Raw genomic sequence first — 20630 nt, 5'->3', positions numbered from 1 at the left:
TAGCTGCAAGGTAGCCAACTCTAATGATATTTTCATTGTAAGCTTTCCAACCCCATCAATTTCCAGATGTTTGCTTGTCACATGGTCCCAAATTATTATTATGGTGATGATAACTTTAATTTGTTCCCAACAAGTCTCAGTGGATATTAGAGAGATATCAGGTGAAAATAGGATCACTAATTTTATATTTGTTTCTAGTGTGTTCTTTTCTACCCTATTTCACTTACATGAACAGATTAAAGGTATCAATTTTCAACAGATTAGCTTCAACAATATTAGTGGAACTTTAAATCACACAAAACACTAAACAAAAAGTGAAAATATGAATTGAATGTTTCAAATATGTTTACTATGCATTTGGACCACATTAAACCAAACTCTGAACTGCCAGCACATTAGGTAAGTGGTACATGTTCCAGTTATTCACTTGGGAAGACCAAATGATGAACTACCTAGGATAGTAAAAATTTTTTGCTGAGATAAATGTATCAGTTACAACCTGATATTCCCCTAAAACATGGCATTGGAAATCTTCAGTGATACAATTGGGACGCTACTGAAAGAGCAAGAGGAAGAAAGATCAAAGCAAATTTATAATAATATCTCATTATTTTTCATGAGAGTTCAGCTTTGAAAACTTATCAAATGATCTGTATAAGAACTCTATCATGTGCAATTTGCTATCAGAGATTAACAGATACATTCAATGGAACAGATTGGAGATTTCCATACAATGAACATTCAATTCAGTTTTGGAATAGCACTAAGGAAATGTCTATAAAATATGTATTTGTCTTAAATTGATAAAGGTTAGAGAATGATAGGGAACATCACCAGAGCACATTTAATCATATCTATGAACTTGTTTTCTGAATTCTGAAAAATTGGAATTTGTTTCTCTATTTTTTGAAGTACATATATCAGCCAATTAAATACATATGAGTTAATAGATAGTTCTCAAATGCAATTTAAAGGTCAAATAAGTGTAAGCATTTAGAACAAAGGAAATATTATACAAATGAATTTATTTAACCTCATAAGAGCACATTTTCTTTCTGAAACAAAATGAATGAATTATACTCTAACAGTGATCTTAGTTTCATTGTGCTAAAATATATATATTTCAATATTCTGTCATTTTTTCTCACTCCTTCTCAACAACTGCAGATGTTAATAGTTCTCTTGTAAGTGATTTCCAAAGAGAGATATTGGGTCAGCTTTCTTTGCAATACATTCTTTACAGATATGTATTTTTATTACCCTTTTATATATTTCATTTTCCCAGTACACTCAATTAATGTGCATATTGGCAGAACTTCTGGCCATCACTTGAGTCATAACTTTAGTTCAAGTTGCCTTTTCAACATCATAAAATAATCAACAATATGACTACATCATCTTTTCCCTACAGAAGACTCTTGTGATATTCACAGGGTATTTTGGTGCTATGTGAGGATAATATATTTCCCTAGGAAGAATATTCAATTCTTCAAAGTTAAATGTTATTAATGAGTTACAGGAGCCCTCAGAGAATTCTGTTTTTAGTGTAAGTGATTTGAACTGCACTAATTCACAATGAATGTTATTTTGAACTTGCACTGAGTTGATCTGTGCTTCTCTCTTACTATCTCTTTGGTAAATAATTTGTTAAGCTAATTAAATGGTGTCACTAGTAATAAGGGAGACTGTATAGTCCACTAAAGAAAATATGCTTAAAAGAATATTTTAGTAGCATTCATTCAAATAGAAACTATTAGAATATTAATTACATTTCTGTTTTGGGCTTTTATTTAATATTGATTCACTAGTAGTTGATGAATTTTTATGTGCTTAGATATGCAACAATGAGGTTTATTATAAAACTTGTTTTAATTAACACTAGGAATTTCACCAAGGTATTCTGAATTCTGAGATTAAAAACATTAAAATTAAAAACATTAAAAGCATTTCCACTTAGGTCAGGAACAAGACAATGATATCCACTCATCACTATTACTCAGCATAGCTTTGGAAGTCCTAGCCATGGCAATCAGAGAAGATAAAGAAATAAAAGGAATATAGATTGTAAAAGAAGTAAAACTGTCACTGTTTGCAGATGATATGATACTATACATAGAAAATCCTAAAGATGCCACCAAAAGACTACTAGAACTCATCAATCAATTTGGAAAATTTCAGGATACAAAATTAATGTACAGAAATCTCTTGCATTCTTATACACTAACAAAAAAAAATCAGAAAGAGAAATTAAGGAAACAATCCCATTTACCAGTGCAACAAAAAGATTAAAATACCTAGGTATAAACTTATGTAAGGATACAAAAGACTTGTACTCAGAAAACTACAAAACACTGATGAAAGAAAACAAAGATGACATAAACAGATGGAGAAATATACTATGTTCTTGGATTGGAAGAACCAGCATTGTGAAAATGACTATACTACCCAAAGTAATCTACAGATTCAATGTAACCCCTATCAAATTACCAATGGCCTTCTTCACAGAATTAGAACAAAAGATTTTACAATTTGTGTGGAAATACAAAAGACACTGAATAGCTAAAGCAATCTTGAGAAAGAAAAATGGAGCTGGGAGGAATCAGGCTTCCTGATTTCAGACTATACTACAAACCTACAGTAATCAAGACAGTATGGTACTGGCACAAAAGCAGAAATATAGATCAATGGTACAGGATAGAAAGTCCAGAGATAAATCCACACACATACGGTCACCTAATTTATGACAAAGGAGGCAAGAACATACAATGGAGAAAAGACAACCTCTTCAATAAATGGTGCTGGGAAAGCTGGACAGCTACATGCAGAAGAATGAAACTAGAACTCTACCTAACACCATACACAAAAATAAATTCAAAATGGATTAAAGACCTAAATGTAAGACGGACACTATAAAACTCTTAGAGGAAAACATAGGTAGAACACTCAGTGACATAAACCACAGCAAGATCCTTTTTGAGCCACCTCCCAGAATAATGGAAATAAAAACAAAAATAAACAAATGGGACCTAATGAAACTTCAAATCTTTTGTACAGCAAAGGAAACCATAAACAAGACAAGAAGACAACTCTCAGAATGGGCAAAAATATTTGTAAATGAAGCAACTGACAAAGGACTGATCTCCAAAATACACAAGAAGCTCGTGCAGCTCAATATCAAAAAAACAAACAACCCAATCTAAAAATAGGCAGAAGACCTAAATAGACATTTTTTCAAGGAAGACATACAGACAGCCAACAAACACGTGAAAAGATGCTCAACATCACTAATCATTAGAGAAATGCAAATAAAAACCACAATGAGGTATCACCTCACACCGGTCAGAATGGCCATCGTCAAAAAATCTAGAAACAATAAATGCTGGAGAAGCTGTGGAGAAAAGGGAACGCTCCTGCACTGTTGGTGGGAATGTAAATTGATACAGCCATTATGGAAAACAGTATGGAGGTTCCTTAAAAAACTAAAAATAGAGCTACCATATGACCCAGCAATCCCACTGCTGGGCATATAACCAGAGAAAACCATAAGTCACAAAGATACATGTACCACAATATTCATTGCAGCACTGTTTACAATAGCCAGGACATGGAAACAACTTAAATGTCCATCTACAGAAGAATGGATAAAGAAACTGTGGTACATATATACAATGGACTATTACTCATCCATAAAAAGGAATGAAATTGACTTATTTGTAGTGAGGTGGATGGACCTAGAGTCTGTCATACAGAGTGAAGTAAATCAGAAACTGAAAAACAAAAATACTGTATGCTAATGCATATATATGGAATCTAGACAAATGGTAGTGATGAACCTAGGGGCAGAGAAGGAATAGAGATGCAGACGTAGAGAACAGACTTGAGGACACCGGGGGGAGGGTAAACTGGGATGTAGTGAGAGAGTAGCATTGACATATATACACTACCAAATGTAAAATAGATGGCTAGTGGGAAGCTACTACAGAGCACAGGGAGATCAGCTTGATGCTTTGTGAAGACCTAAAGGGGTGGGATACAGAGGTTGGGAGGGATTATGGGGATAAATGTGTACATATACCTGATTCACTACGTTGTACAGCAGAATCTAACACAGCACTGTAAAGCAATTATGCTGCAATAAAGATTTTTTATAAAATAAAAAAAATAAAAAAAAAACATTTAGCTAAAAATGTGATTTTTAAATAAATTTTACACACACACACACACATACTGTGAACAACATCTTGTTCATCTAATTGGGTATAAGAATTACATTTTGTAGTTGTGCATATATGCTTTCAGTTTGTTGTAGCTTGTGAATAGGTTTTTCTCAAGTCATAAATGTTACTAACTATAGCAATACCCATTAATTAAAGAAAAGACAGTTTTTTTGAGGACAAATAATATCAATAAGTTTCTGGTTATTTATTATTAAAACTTTTCTACCAAATTGACAAAGTCTCTATTCAATTAGTACTTATGTGGTTTATCCACTATGAATCAATTACAGTTAAATGATAAAATACAAAAGATATTTTGGATTATTGTCCAGGTGAATTTTTGAGAAAAGCTCTAGAGATGTACTTAATTACCTATATTTTATAGTAAATATCATTTGAACAATAACATTACATTGTTCCACTACAATTTTTGGAAGCACTTTATGAAGTATCATCTGTCGATCTAAAAGATTATGTCAGCTAGTTTCCAATTTCTTCAGAGAATTTGTCAAATTGTGAAAACCACTACAGTATTTTGTATGCTTAATTAAATTTAAAAAAAAAAAAACCTTACCTTTTGGCTTTTTACTTTTTCTTCAATTCTGCATTTGTTACTTAATTTCCCAAGGTTTCAAGAAGTCTCTAATTTTGTTAGTTAAAATGTTAGCATTTGAATTCAATTCTTTTCATGCTTTGTTTTATTCTTTAAAGATGAAAGCTATCTGGTAGGAAATTCCTGATTCCACTTGGTAAAGTTAATGTTTAGAGACAGAGTGACAGCAAGTGAATTCAGAAGGTGGATGGTTCATAATAAATTAGACTTCTAAAACTTGAAAGATGCTTATTTAAATATATAGAAATAGATCTTTTGAGAACAAAGGGCATTATGAATGGCTGTCATTACGCAACTAGAAGTGCTAGGAAAACTGGATATCCACTTGCAAAAGAATGAAGTTGCATCCTTACCATACACTGTATACAAAATTTAACTCAAAATGGATCAATGGCTTAAATGTAAGAACTAAAACTATAAAAATCCTGCAAGAAGAAACATGGGAACAAAACCTTATAACATTGGATTTGGCAAGATTTCATGGATATGACACCAAAAACACAAACAATAAAAAAATAGATAAGTTGGGCTGTATCAAAATTAAAACTTTTGTACAACAAAAGATCCTGTCAACAAAATGAAAAGGAAACCCACAGAATGGGAGAAAATATTTGCAAATCATATATCTGATAAGGTATTGATATCCAGAATATAAAGAGAATTCTAGGGACTTCCCTGGTGGCACAGTGGTTAAGAATCCTCCTGCCAATGCAGGGGACACGGGTTCAATCCCTGGTCTTGGAAGATCCCACATGCCACGGAGCAATGAAGCCTGTGTGCCACAACTACTGAAGCTGCTCTCTAGAGCCCATGAGCCACAACTATTGAGTGTATGTGCCACAACTACTGAAGCCCGTACACCTAGAGACCATGCTCCCCAACAAGAGAAGCCACTGCACTCAGAAGCCCACGCACCACAACAAAGAGTAACCCATGCTCAACACAACTAAAGAAAGACTGCACATAGCAAAGAAGACCAAACACAGCCAAAAAAAAAAAAAGAGAGGGAGAGAGAGAGAGAGAGAATTCTAAAAACTCAGCACACACTAAAACAAACACTCAAACAACCCAGTTAAAAAATGGGCAAAAAACTTGAAAAGACATTTCTCCAAATGCAGTGTACAAATGGCCAATAAACATATGAAAAGATGCTGCACATCACTAGTCTTTAGGGAAATGATAATCAAAACCACAATGAGATGCCACTTCATACACATTAGTATGGCTGTTATTAAAAAACACACAAACACAGAAAATAACAAGTTTCAAGGGGAATGTGGAGAAATTGGAACCCTTGTGTATTGCTGCTGGGAATATAAAATGGTGCAGCTACTATAGAAAATATATGGTGATTCCACACAAAATTAAATATAGAATTACCATATAACCTAGCAATTTCATCCCTGGGTATATAGCTCAAACAACTGAAACAGGCTCAAGTATATATTGGTACACATGCATTGATAACAGCATTATTAAAATTATATATATATAATTTATATACACACAAACATATACATGACAATAACAGCATAAAAGAGTTGGGTAGGAGCAAAACTGAATTGGAGTAACAAAACAACACCAGATGGTAACTCAAAATACACAGGAACAAGCAAACAAATGAAGAGAACCAGAAACAGCAAATAAGAAGTTTAGTAAAAAATAGTTTATCATTCTTATAAAACTTGCACTCCATCCTTGTTTCAGTTTCATTAAAACAAATAATACATAAAGTAATAATTATAACAATATATTGAGTTTGTACATACATATATATGTATATGTCTATACATATAAATGGCAGAATAAAGGGAAAAGTGAATACAGATACATATGAATATTTCTATATTTCATTGGAATTAATGTATAATAAATCTGAGGGAATTCTAATAAGTTAAGATCACATGATCTAAAGACCAATAAGAGAATAACATACACACACACATGCACATGCATGCACATGTGTTTATATGTATGCATATTTACATATAACATTATATACATTATATATTATATATACATATATAGTCAAAAATCATTAAAATAATTACAACATTAAGCTAGAAATGCAAAAGAAGCTGTAAAGGAGGAATAGAGGAACAGAAAAAGACATGAAACACACAGAAAACACAAAGTAAAATGGTAGATATAAATCTACCTTATCAATAATAACATTGAAAATGAATAGATTAGAAACCCCAAATAAGGCAAAAATTGTAAGACAATTATAAAATCAAATCCAAATGTATGCCTACAGGATTCAGGCCTTAGTTTCAAAGTTACAGATAGATTAAATATGAAGTGATGGAAAAGTTATATGCACACAAAAATCATGACAGAGTGACTATACTAATATCAGACTTATTTAAATTAAAAAAAACCTTTCAATTAAAAATGTTACTGGAGATAAAGAGGGATATTTTATCATGATAAAAGGACCAAATAATCAGGAAGATATAACAATGATAAATATATATGCATCTAACAACAGTACTCCAAAAATCATGAAGCAAAAACTGAGATAATTGAAGAGAAAAATAGACAATTCAATAATAACAGTTGGATATTTCAATATTCCACTTTCTATAATAGAAAGAACAACCATGTAGGAGACCACAAAGGATATAGAAGAAGTGAGCAGTACTCTAAATCAATTAGGCCTAACAGACATCTTTAGAACACTCCAATAAGAGCAGAATACATAGTCTCCTCAAATGCACATGTAGCATTCTACAGGATAGACTATTTGCTACACTATAAAACAAGCCTCAATAACTTGAAAGAATTGCATTCATGCAGAGTATGTTCTCTGACCACAATGGAATGGAAATTAAAAATAAAAGAAATTTGGAAAGTTAACAAGTATGGGAAAATTAAACCATACACTTCTAGATAATCAATTGGTCAAAGAAGAAATGATAAGAGAAATTAGAAACTACTTTAATGGCAACATAATCTATTTTCCCCTAATATCAGGAATAAGATATAAGATATCCGCTTTCATCACTGCTATTAAACATTATACTGGAGGTTTGAGCCAGGACGATTTGACAAGAAAAATATATAAAAGGCATTCATATTGCAAAGATTGAAGCAAAACTATCTCTATATGCAGATGATATGATCTTGCATACAGAAAATCCTACAAACTCCACTAAAAACCTATTAAAACTAATAATCAAGCTCAGTAGTGTTACAGATTTTAAGAGCAATATATAAAAATCAAATGTGTTTCTATACTCTAGCAATAAACATTTTTTGAAATTAAGAAAGAAATTAAGAAAACAACTCCATTTACAATGGAATAAAATGGAATAAAATAATTAGGAGCAAAGTCAACAAAATAACTGCAATTTTTTTACTCTGAAAAATTTGAAATAACTAATGAAAGAAATTAAAGATATAAATAAGTGGAAAGACATCCCATGTTCAAAGATAGGAAGTTTTAATACTGTTAAAGTGCAATACTTCACAAATCGATCTTCATATTCAATACAATACTTATCAAAATCTGCAAAATCCTAACTGAATTTTTGCAGAAAGTGAGGAGACAAAGTGGAATCTGTGTATTTCTGATGTAAATGTAAAATTTTCAGCCAATTTGGAAAACGGTTTGGCGGTTCCTCAAATTAAACATAGAGTTGCCATATGACTCAGCAACTCTATACATAGGTACATTTCCAAGAGAAATGAATAACTGTGTCGACACAAAAACTTTTATACAATGTTCATAACAGCATTATTCATGAAAGCCAAAAAGTAGAAACAACCCAAGGGTGCATCAACTGATGAATGGATAAATAAAATGCGGTATAATCATATAAAGTATAATCTTGAGCAATAAAAAAAGAATTGAAGTGCTGCTACATGCTACAACGTGGGTGAGCCTTAAAAACATTATGCTAGGAGGAGAAAAAGATGGTGGCAAAGTAGAGGGATGTGGAATGCATCACTCTCCACAGATGCATTGGGAATGCACTGAAGGACACAATAATTCCCACAGAGAACCAGCTGAACACCAGCAGATGGCCTCGGACACCAGAAAGGATCTCAAGGATCCCAACATAACTGATAGGGAGGCATCTACGACAGCTCAAAGAGGGTGAAATGGCAGAGCTGTGGCAGACAGGAGGCAGTGAGAAACATACGGAGGGTCCACAACACAGCTCAGCGTTCCCGGACCAAGACGTCGATCCACAGCTGAACAGAGGGTCCGGGAGTGGGAGCATGGGAACCAGAGAGCTGGTTCAGGGTGAAGAAAATTGTTGCCAGTAAGGTGACGGACTGAGAGGACAGGAGGGAATAGGTCGGCAGCAAGGAGTGCCAGATGATTGAACTTGGTGTACCCCCCCAAAAAAAAAATTTCCCAACACACAACAGCCCAGGACCAGATGGATTCATGGGTGAATTCTATCAAACATTTCGAGAAGAGCTAACACCTATCCTTCTCAAACTCTTCCAAATTTTGCAGAAGGCGGAACACTCCCAAACTCATTCTACAAGGCTACCATCACCCTGATACCAAAACCAGGCAAAGATGTCACAAAAAAAGAAAACTACAGACCAATATCACTGATGAATATAGATGCAAAAATCTTCAACAAAATACTAGCTAACAGACTCCAACAGCACATTAAAAAAATCATCCACCATGATCAAGTGGGGTTTATCCCTGGGATGCAAGGATTCTTCAATATGCACAAATCAATCAACGTGATACATCATATCCACAAATTGAAGGATAAAAACCATATGATCATCTCAATAGATGCAGAAAAAGCTTTTGATAAAGTTCAACATCCATTTATGATAAAAGCTCTCCAGAAAATGGGCATAGAAGGAAATTACCTCAACATAATAAAAGCCATATATGACAAACCAAAAGCCAACATCATTCTCAATGGGGAAAAACTGGAAGAATTCCCTCTAAGAACAGGAACAAGGCAAGGGTGTCCACTCTCACCATTATTATTCAACATAGTTTTGGAAGTTTTAGCCACAGCAATCAGAGAAGAAAAAGAAATCAAAGGAATCCAAATTGGAAAAGAAGACGTAAAATTGCCACTCTTTACAGATGACCTGATATTATATGTAGAAAACCCTAAAGACTCTACCAGAAAACTGCTAGCACCAATTGATGAGTTTAGTAAAGTAGCAGGGTACAAAATAAATGCCCAGAAATCTCTTGCATTCCTATACACTAACAACGGAAGAGCAGAAAGAGAAATTAAGGAAACTCTCCCATTCACCATTGCAACAAAAAGAATAAAATACCTAGGAATAAACCTGCCTAAGGAGGCAAAAGATCTGTATGCAGAAAACTTTAAGACACTGATGAAAGAAATCAAAGACGACACAAACAGATGGAGGGACATACCATGTTCCTGGATTGGAAGAATCAACATCGTGAAAATGACTGTACTACCCAAAGCAATTTACAGATTCAATGCAATCCTGATCAAATTACCAATGGCATTTTTCACAGAACTAGAGCAAGAAATCTTACGATTTGTATGGAAACGCAAAAGACCCCGAATAGCCAAAGCAATCTTGAGAAGGAAAACTGCAGTTGGTGGAATCAGGCTTCCTGACTTCAAACTATACTACAAGGCCCTAGTGATCAAGACAGTATGGTATTGGCACAAAAATAGAAAGGACGATCAATGGAATAGAATAGAGAACTCAGAAGTAAGCCCAAACACATATGGGCACCTTATCTTTGACAAAGGAGGCAAGAATATACAATGGAAAAAAGACAGCCTCTTCAATAAGTGGTGCTGGGAAAATTGGACAGCTACATGTAAAGGAATGAAATTAGAACACTTCCTAACACCATACACAAGAATAAACTCCAAATGGATTAAAGACCTCCATGTAAGGCCAGACACTATAAAACTCCTAGAGGAAAACATAGGCAGAACACTCTATGACATCTATCAAAGCAAGATCCTTTTTGACTCACCTCCTAGAATCATGGAAATAAAATCAAGAATAAACAAATGGGACCTCATGAAACTTAAAAGCTTTTGCACAGCAAAATAAACCATAAACAAGACTAGAAGGCAACCCTCAGAATGGGAAAGAATAGTGGCCTATGAAACAACGGACAAAGGATTAACCTCCAAAATATACAAACAGCTCATGAAGCTTAATACTAAAAAGCAAATAACCCAATCCACAAATGGGCAGAAGACCTAAATAGACATTTCTCCAAAGAAGACATACAGATGGCCAACAAACACATGAAAAGATGCTCAACATCACTCATCATCAGAGAAATGGAAGTCAAAGCCACAATGAGGTATCACCTCACACCGATCAGAATGACCATCATCACAAAGTCTGGAAACCACAAATGTTGGAGAGGGTGTGGAGAAAAGGGAACTCTTCTGCACTGTTGGTGGGAATGTAAGTTGGTACAGCCACTATGGAAAACAATTTGGAGGTTCCTTAAAAAACTAAAAATAGAACTCCCATATGATCCAGTAATCCCACTCCTGGGCATATGCCCAAAGAAAACCATAATCCCAAAAGAAACTTGTACCATCATGTTTATTGCAGCACTATTTACAATAGCCAGGATATGGAAGCAACCTAAATGCCCATCAACAAATGAATGGATAAAGAAGATGTGGCATATGTATACAACAGAATATTACACAGCTATAAAAAGTGATGAGATGGAGCTATATGTAATGAGGTAGATAGAACTACAGTCTGTCCTACAGAGTGAAGTAAGTCAGAAAGAGAAAGACAAATATTGTATGATAACTCACATATACGGAATCTAAAAATGGTACTGATGAACTCAGTGACAAGAACAAGGATGCAGATGCAGAGAATGGACTGGAGAACTCGAGGTTTGGGAGGGGGCGGGGGTGAAGGGGAAGCTGAGATGAAGCGAGAGAGTAGCCCAGACATATATATACTACCAACTGTAAAATAGATAGTCAGTGGAAGTTTTTGTATAACAAACAGTGTTCAACTCGAGGATAGAAGATGCCTTAGAGGACTGGGAGGGGGAGGATGGGGGGGGCTTGAGGGAAGGTGGGGGGGGAGTCGAGGGATGGAGGGGATATGGGATATGTGTATATAAACAGATGATTGAACTTGGTGTACCCCCAAAAAATAATAAATACATTTTAAAAAAAAAGACATTATGCTAAATGAAACAGGCCAGTCACAAAAGACTTCATTTAAAGGATTTCATTTGTATTACATGTCTAGAATAGGCAAGTCTATAGAAGAAAAAGGTAGATTAATGGATGCTTATGGCTTTGGAGTTTGGGGGGAAGTGGCCAGTGACTGCTAATGGATACCAGGTTTCTTTCTGGAGTTATAAAGATGTCACAAACTTGATTGTTGTGATAGTTGCACAACTATGTTAATATACTAAAAACTATTGAATTATTCACTTTAAATGGGTGAATCTTATGTCATGTGAATTATATCTCAGTAAAGCTGTTAATGACTTCCCTGGTGGCATAGTGGTTAAGAATCCAACTGCCAATGCAGGGGACACCTGTTTGAACCCTGGTCTGGGAGGATCCCACATGCCATGGAGCAACAAAACTTGTGCACAACAACTACCGAGCCTGCTCTCTAGAGACCACAAGCCACAACTATTGAGCCCGTGTCCCACAGCTACTGAAGTCCATGTGCTTAGAGCCTGTGTTCAATAACAAGAGAAGCCACCACAATGAGAAACCTGAGCACCACAATGAAGAGAAGCCCTCACTTTCCACAACTAGAGAAAGCCTGTGCAGAGCAAAGAAGCCAGTAAATAAATAAATAAATAAATAAATAAATAAATAAATAAATAAATAAATTTTTAAAAAAACATTTAAAAAATAAAGCTGTTAAAAAAGGAATTTCTATAAATCATATTTCAGTGAAAATTACTTGGTATCTATTTCCTCATCATAAACAGGCAAATAACTCAATGCTGAAACTACGATATATTATTATTTTATTTTTTAATTTTTTGGGGGTACACCAAGTTCAATCATCTGTTTCTATACACAATTCCCCATATTCCCTCCCTTCCTTGACTCCCCCCCCTCGAGTCCCCCCCACCCTCCCCGCCCCAGTCCTCCAAGGCATCTTCCATCCTCGAGTTGGACTCCCTTTGTTATACAACAACTTCCCACTGACTATCTATTTTACAGTTGGTAGTATATATACTTGTTGGGAGATTTTTAATCACTGCCTCAATTTCCGTACTTGTGATTGGTCTGTTCATAGTTTCTATTTCTTCCTGGTTCAGTCTTGGAAGATTGTATTTTTCTAAGAATGTATCCATTTCTTCCAGGTTATCCAATTTATTGGCATATAGTTGCTTGTAGTAGTCTCTCATGATCTTTTGTATTTTTGAGGTGTCCATTGTTACTTCTCCTTTTTCATTTCTAATTCTGTTGATTTGCATCTTCTACCTTTTTTTTCTTGATGAGTCTGACTAATGGTTTATCAATTTTGTTAATCTTCTCATAGAACCAGCTTTTAGTTTTATTTATTTTTGCTATGGTTTCCTTCCTTTCTTTTTCATTTATTTCTGCTCTGATCGTTATGATTTCTTTCCTTCTGCTCACTTTGGGGTTTCTTTGTTCTTCTTTCTCTAGTTGTTTTAGGTGTGAGTTTAGGTTGTTTATTCGATAATTTTCTTGTCTCTTAAGGTAGGACTGTAATGCTATAAACTTCCCTCTTAGAACTGCTTTTGCTGCATCCCATAGGTTTTGGGTTGTTGTGCTTTTGTTGTCATTTGTTTCTAGATATTTTTTGATTTCCTCTTTGATTTCTTTAGTGATTTCTTGGTTGTTCAAGAGTGAATAGTTTAGCCTCCATGTGTTTGTATTTTTTGCAGTTTTTTTCCTGTAATTGATATCTAGTCTCATGGTGTTGTGGTCTGAGAAGATGCTTGATATGATTTCAATTTTCTTGAATTTGCTGAGGTTTGATTTGTGACCCAAAATGTCATCTATCCTGGAAAATGTTCCACGTGCACTTGAGAAGAAAGTGTACTCTGTCATTTTTGGGTGGAATGTCTTATAAATATCAATTAAGTTGAGATGGTCTAATGTGTCATTTAAAGCTTGTGTGTCTTTATTTTCTGTTTGGATGATCTGTCCATTGGTGTAAGTGGGGTGTTCAAGTCTCCCACTATTATTGTGTTCCTCTCGATGTCCCCTTTTATAGCTGTTAGGATTTGCCTTATGTATTGAGGTGCTCCTATGTTAGGGGCATAGATATTTACCATTGTGATATGTTCTTCTTGGATGGATCCCTTGATCATTATGGAGTGTCCTTCCTTGTCTCTTGTAATAGTCTTTACTTTCAAGTCTAATTTGTCTGATATGAGTATTGCTACTCCAGCTTTCTTTTGACTTCCATTTGCATGGAATATCTTTTTCCATCCCTTTCCTTTCAGTCTATATGTATCCCTTGGTCTGAAGTGGGTTTCTTGTGGGCAGCATATAGAAGGGTCTTGTTTTTGTATCCATTCAGCCAGGCTGTGTCTTTTGGTTGGAGCATTTCATCCATTTACATTTAAGGTGATTATTGACATGTGTGTTCCAATTACCATTTTTCTCTATTGTTTTGGGTTTGTATTTGTAGGTGTTTTCCTTTTCTTGTGTTTCCTACTTAGAGAAGTTCCTTTAGCACTTGTTGTAAGGCTGGTTTGGTGGTGCTGAATTCTCTTCACTTTTGCTTGTCTGGAAAGCTTTTGATTTCTCCCTCAATTCTGAATGAGATTCTTGCTGGGTAGAGTATTCTTGGCTGTAGGTTTCTCTCTTTCAGGACTTTCAGTATATCCTGCCATTCCCTTCTGGCCTGTAGAGTTTCTGTGGAAAGGTCAGCTGTTATCCTTATGGGTTTTCCCTTATATGTTGTTTGTTGCTTTTCTCTTGCTGTTTTAATATTTTTCTCTTTGTGTTTAATTGTCAGTAGTTTGATTTGTATGTGTCTTGGTGTATTTCTCCTTGGGTTTATTCTGTATGGGACTCTCTGTGCTTCTTGGACTTGGTTAATTATTTCCTTTCCCATGTTGGGGAAGTTTTCCACCATAACCTCTTCAAATATTTTCTCAGACCCTTTCTTTTGTTCTTCTTCTTCTGGGATGCCTATAATTAGATTGTTGTTATGCTTAATGTTATCACTGAGGTCTCTGAGACTGTCTTCTATTCTTTTTATTCTTTTTTCTTTTTCCTTCTCTGTGACATTTATTTCCCCATTCTATCTTCCAACTCACTTATTCATTCTTCTGCCCCAGTCATTCTGCTGGTTATAGCATCTAGAGTATTTTTAATTTTGGTTATTTTGTTATCCATTGCTGTTTGTTTTTCTGAGTTCTTATGAACTGTTTCTTGTACTTTATTTTGTTATCGAGGTTTTGTATCATTTTTACCATCATTACTCTAAATTCTTTTTCAGGCATTTTTCCTATTTCCTCCTCATTTATTTGGTCTTGTGGGTTTTTTTCCTGCTCCTTTGCCTGCATGGTGTTTCTTTGTTTCCTCATGGTTGTCCAAACGTTTGGGGTTGCTTGTCCTGGCAATAGAGGTGTTTATAGAAGACTGTCCAAGCCTCAGACTAATGTCCAAGTGTTGGATTAAACAAATATTAAGTCTAGGAAACACATACATGTATAAGACACACAATTAGTGAATCCGTTAGGATACAAGGCTCTAGAATGACCTGACAGAACCCCAGTGTACTATCAGATATTCAAAGAGAAATCCAACAGAAATTGACAACTGAAACAGAACAAATCAGAGAGAAACCAAAAGCAAACTAACAAACAAATAACACCTTACACATACAAACACTAATCCAGGGAGATTTTGTAAGCTAGAATTAAATATAGAAAAGAGCTAGAGTACCACCAGAGAGAATGGAGATTCTCAGCATGTAATTATACAACTGTACTAAGAACTAAGATAAAGACCAAAACCTAATATTATATACCAAGGTGGTGCGTCATCTGGAGAATAGAGCAAGGAGTCTGAACAGATCGATAGTGTTGTTTTTAAGTATGTTAAGTTAAAATAAACTTAAAATGGTTGGAAGAAAGGGGAACAGAAGAGCGTAGTGTGGTTGGAAATATGCAAATAAAAAGAAAGGAATAGAAATGTATAAAAAATAGGGTTGAAAGGAAAGTATGAGAGATATATTGTCTGTACTACCAAAAACTTAGCTAGATATAGAAGTATATAAAAAGGAAAAAAAAGAATAAAAAATATCATTAAAAATTATGTTATAAAACTTGTAGATCCCTTAGGGCTAAGATCATATTTAATAAAGGAAAAAAAAGGGGGGGGGAGAAAAAGAAAAAAAAAATCCAGAACTGATCCCAGAATGGACCAGTTCAATAGGATTGTTACTAATATTTCTGTTTCCTTAGAGTCTCAGCTGTAAGTGTCCTTCTCCTCGCCTTGGGTTTTTTTGCATTATTCTGTGACCAGCAGAGGTTCCTTTATTGTTCATCTGTAAGAGTTGGTGTGTGGGGAGAGAGAGGGTACAATAGTGGCTCCTTCTCCTGGGAGTGAGTGAGCAGTGGCACACTGTTGTTTCAGTTGGGCTTGGAGGTGCCTCTTGCAGAGGGACGCCAGTGGCTCAGGTGTAAACAGAAAGTCTTAGAGTTGGGCCTCTCTTGGGTTTTTTTTGTTATGTGTGTGTGTGTGTTTTTTTTTTTTTTTTTTTTTCTCTGCAGCCTCCCTGCTGCCGGCATTCCAAGGGGTTTTAATGTAGCCTTGCCTGAATGCCTGAGGGTGCTTGTTATCCCTGAACACCTTAGGTGGCCCATGGGCATCTCTCCACTGCCTGTTGCAGAGGCACCAAAAGAGAGAGAGAGGCAATGCCCGTGGCTCCTTCCCCCCACCCATGAATCTGCAGCCTCCAGCCGCCATCATGGCTGGGCAGCTCTCAGGGACAGGCACTCCTTGCCGTGGACCTCTTCCCTCCTGTCCTCTTGGTCTGTCACCTTACTGGCAACAATATTTCTCACCCTGAACCAGCTCTCCAGTTCCCACGCTCCTGCTCCCAGACCCTCTGTTCAGCTGTGGATTGATGTCTCGGTCCGGGAACGCTAAGCTGTGCTGCGGACCCTCTGTATGTTTCTCACTCCCTCCCATCTGCCACAGCTCCGCCGCTTCACCCTCTTTGAACCCTCATAGATGCCTCCCTACCGGTTATGTTTGAGCTCCTTGTGGTCCTTTCTGGTGTCCGAGGCCGTCTGCTGGTGTTCAGCTGGTTCTCTGTGGGAATTATTGCATCCTTTGGTGCATTCCCAATGCATCTGTGGAGAGGGATGCAATCCATGTCCCTCTACATCGCCGCCATCTTTTTCCCTGATATATTCTTTTGTTGTAAAATTTAGGGTTGCCAGATCAGTTGCTTTTCTGATGGCGAGGAAATTAAATTTTGTTTTAAAGTATAATTATGTGTAACAGAATATATTTCCACACATGCTTTTATAATTTAATATCACCCCAAATACATAAAACTCTACCTTCCTAAATATTCTCAAATATAATTGTGCAAAAAGTATAGAATATTTTAAATGTTAATCTCATAGGGACATTTTAAGTGTTTTCTAAATGAAGAAAGGTAAATGGTGATCTAATGGAGAAAATTAGTCTTATTAATGAGAATCACTTCTGATATATCATATTCTTTGGTTTTAGGTGTGATAGGATAATGACAGTGCCTGAACTCTATATCCTGTTGAGGATTTATAGGAACATGAATTCTATTTTTAACTTTTAGGATTGTTATGTCTTCTTAGAGAAATGACCTTTTTAAAAACAAATCATCATGTAATATCCTTCACTATCACTAAAGTCAACTTTTATATTGATATAGCTACTCTACCTTTACTTTGCTAGTCTTTGTATGGTATACTTATTGATTTTTTTATAAATTTATTTATGAGTTTATTTATTTATTGGCTGCATTGGGTCTTTGTTGCTGCACATGGCCTTTCTCTAGTCGTGGCAAGTGGGGGCTACTCTTTAGTGTGGTGCACCGGTTCTTCATTGTGGTGGCTTCTCTTGTTGCAGAGCATGGGCTCTAGGTGCACAGGCTTCAGTAGTTGTGGCACATGGGCTTAATAGTTGTGGCACATGGGCTTAGTTGCACCATGGCATGTGGAATTTTCCTGGAGCAGGAGTCAAACCTGTGTCCCCTGCATTGGCAGGTGGATTCTTAACCATTGTGCCACCTAGGAAGTCCTACTTATTGATATTTGATACCTATTGGCATTTGAAAATTTTACAGAAACCTTATAAAGGAGTTTTAAAAAGTATTATAGCTTAGAGCTAAGTATTTTGGACCTGTAATTCATTATGTTGCTAAACTCTGATTTGTCATGATTTTGGAAAATGATGAATACAGAAATCAATTGTCTTTGAGATAATTATAGCTATATTTCATTCCTAAAACTAAAAGGCATATCTTAGAGTTCAATAAACTATGTTTCCAAATTAACTTAATTTATTCTTAGATTTATTCTCAGATGAATTAATTAGATTTTTAACCAAATCATTAACTATAATTGGTTAATTCATTACATGTTTCTGTGACTGGTTTTTCCATTCATTTCAATCATGTCCTCTCTTTGAGTAAGTTAGGACCATATTTCAACTGATTGCGTGTGGAGATCAATGACCACAGCTTCCATTCACAGTCACAAATACAATTTAAATATCTACATTTGGGAGACTAAGTCAAAGTATCCTAATTATAAAAATGAAATGACATCCACCCACTCCTGGTTATTTATGTTACTGTAGGTATTATTTCTTAACAAATCAAGTATCAATTGTGAAAATATTAGAAGTCTCTGATGCATTTATGTATAGATTATTAAATGTTCCTGTAACGATAGGATTTATTTTAAGAAGCTAATAAACATATGCCTTCGAAACATAAATTTTGTCATTTGTTTGCCACTCTAACAGCTGCAGAAATAACTGTTCAACCAACCGTGGAAGAGGCGTCTGACAACTGCACTCAAGAATGTCTCATCTTGGGCCACTCTGATGCCTGCTGGATGCCAGTTTCTTTGACCCATTCCAGCCCTTCACAAGCACAGGCCTCTGCTCTATGCCACAGCCCACCCCTGACGCAGACCACTCTTCGCCGCCGCAACCCTCCGGTGACACAGACCGTTGCGCTCTGCCACAGCCCTCCGATGACCCAGGCTATCGCACTGTGCCACAGCCCTCCACCAGCACAGACCTCCACTCTCCACCACAGCCCTCCACCAGCACAGGCCTCAGCCCTCAGCTACAGCCCTCCCCTGGCACAGGCTGCCGCAATCCACCACAGCCCTCCTCTGCCACAGGCTGCTGTCCTCCATCGCAGCCCTGCACAACCACCAATGGGTCTGCAGCAAGGTTGGGGGCAAGGTGCTGGCCCTGATGGACTACTTTCTCTTGACCAGGAAGCGCAAGGTAGTACAAGATCTCAGTTTTATGCCATGTCTGAAAGACTTCATCCTAGTGATGATTCAATTAAAGTCATTCCCTTGACAACCTTCACTCCAGGCCAACAGGCCAGACCCTCTAGGGGTGATTCTCCCATTATGGAAGAACATCCCTTATAAAGCTAAAATGGCTACTTCACATTTTCCAACAGGATGTATATAGTTAAAGTTTAAGATCCAACTTCCATGAATACTTCAAATTGTTAGATTTGTAGATAGTTATGTAAATAGAAACCAATAACAGAATCAAGTCTAGAGCTAGACCCTTAGTCAAAACTTAAAAATAAATTTACAATTTGATTAATTCAGAATGTGTACTTAAAAAGAAAAGAAATTGAAAAAAAGTCTCACCCTTTTGTACAGAGAGGCTTATCATGGCAGATATTAATATATCTGGCAGATATTAATATATATTATATATTATTTCTGATGCTGTAATTTTTCATTTATTTTTACCAACATGTGCAATATTACTGATTTTTTTTTTCCATCTTGTTTTTTCTGGACTCAGTACATAGCTAATGGAAAACTAGCAAATATCTGATTTTCCAAGAGTACTTTTATTCTATCTAAAATTTTGTTTCAATAACATTAGAAGGTATAAGTACAGTAGCATTTTCGTTTGTCTTTTTGTTTGATATATGCTGTTGTCTCCACTTTTTTGTTAATAGTTTTTGTGCAAAAATAAACAATAGGGAGTGTAAATATCTCATATTTTTTGTCTCTGTTCATTTTTATGTTTTCTACCATTATTTTAAGAATATATCATTCATATAATTTGTATATACATTTTCAGTAAAGAACTTTTAAAAACTGTACAGATTTATGTCTATAACCTATTTCTCTACTCTTTAGTAGAGTTCGAGACACTGAAGTGCAATAACTGTACCCAAATTAGGCAATTATTTGCTTAAAAGGGCCTCTTTATTTTTTGTTGTTTATCTTTGTAGTTTAAAGTGCATCAGAAATCATATTGTACCTGTCATCTTAAGCCTATATTCCATTATTAATTGGAGCTTTATCTTCTGAAATTTGTATATAACAGCATAGAAAATCACAAAGAAGGTGGATGTATTCAACACCTAATTCAAATAAATATAACTGTAGATAAAACCACATATTAAACCTATGAGACTAAGGGGATTTTTTAATTCTAGCTCAACCTACTGAAGAAAACCAGTGATAACTAGCTGAAAATCAGGAAGGAACTTTTCAAGAGACGTAATTATAAATCTACATCAAATGTGTTACAGCATAGAATTTTAAGGTATGCAGAGGGAGAAATGAGGTTCATGACTGCCTCCCGGGGTGGAGAAGA

The 20630-nt window shown here is 35.7% G+C and overlaps 1 protein-coding gene across 6 annotated transcripts in view; it reads left to right on the top strand.

The window, feature by feature from the left end:
* The window catches only part of PCDH11X (protocadherin 11 X-linked), a 754051-nt gene extending 734619 nt beyond the window's left edge, over positions 1–19432 (top strand). For 5 of the 6 annotated variants that reach the window (XM_057718183.1, XM_057718188.1, XM_057718186.1 and 2 more), the window contains one exon: positions 18786–19432. In XM_057718183.1, the coding sequence (XP_057574166.1) occupies positions 18786–19432 (647 nt within the window). The remainder of the gene's footprint in view (positions 1–18785) is intronic. The other variant, XM_057718189.1, reaches the window with a different exon arrangement.
* The last annotated feature ends 1198 nt before the right edge of the window (positions 19433–20630 follow it).

The sequence above is a fragment of the Hippopotamus amphibius genome, chromosome X, assembly GCF_030028045.1.
Source record: "Hippopotamus amphibius kiboko isolate mHipAmp2 chromosome X, mHipAmp2.hap2, whole genome shotgun sequence".
Classification (NCBI taxonomy): domain Eukaryota; kingdom Metazoa; phylum Chordata; class Mammalia; order Artiodactyla; family Hippopotamidae; genus Hippopotamus; species Hippopotamus amphibius.
This window is presented reverse-complemented; position numbering and strand designations above follow the sequence as displayed.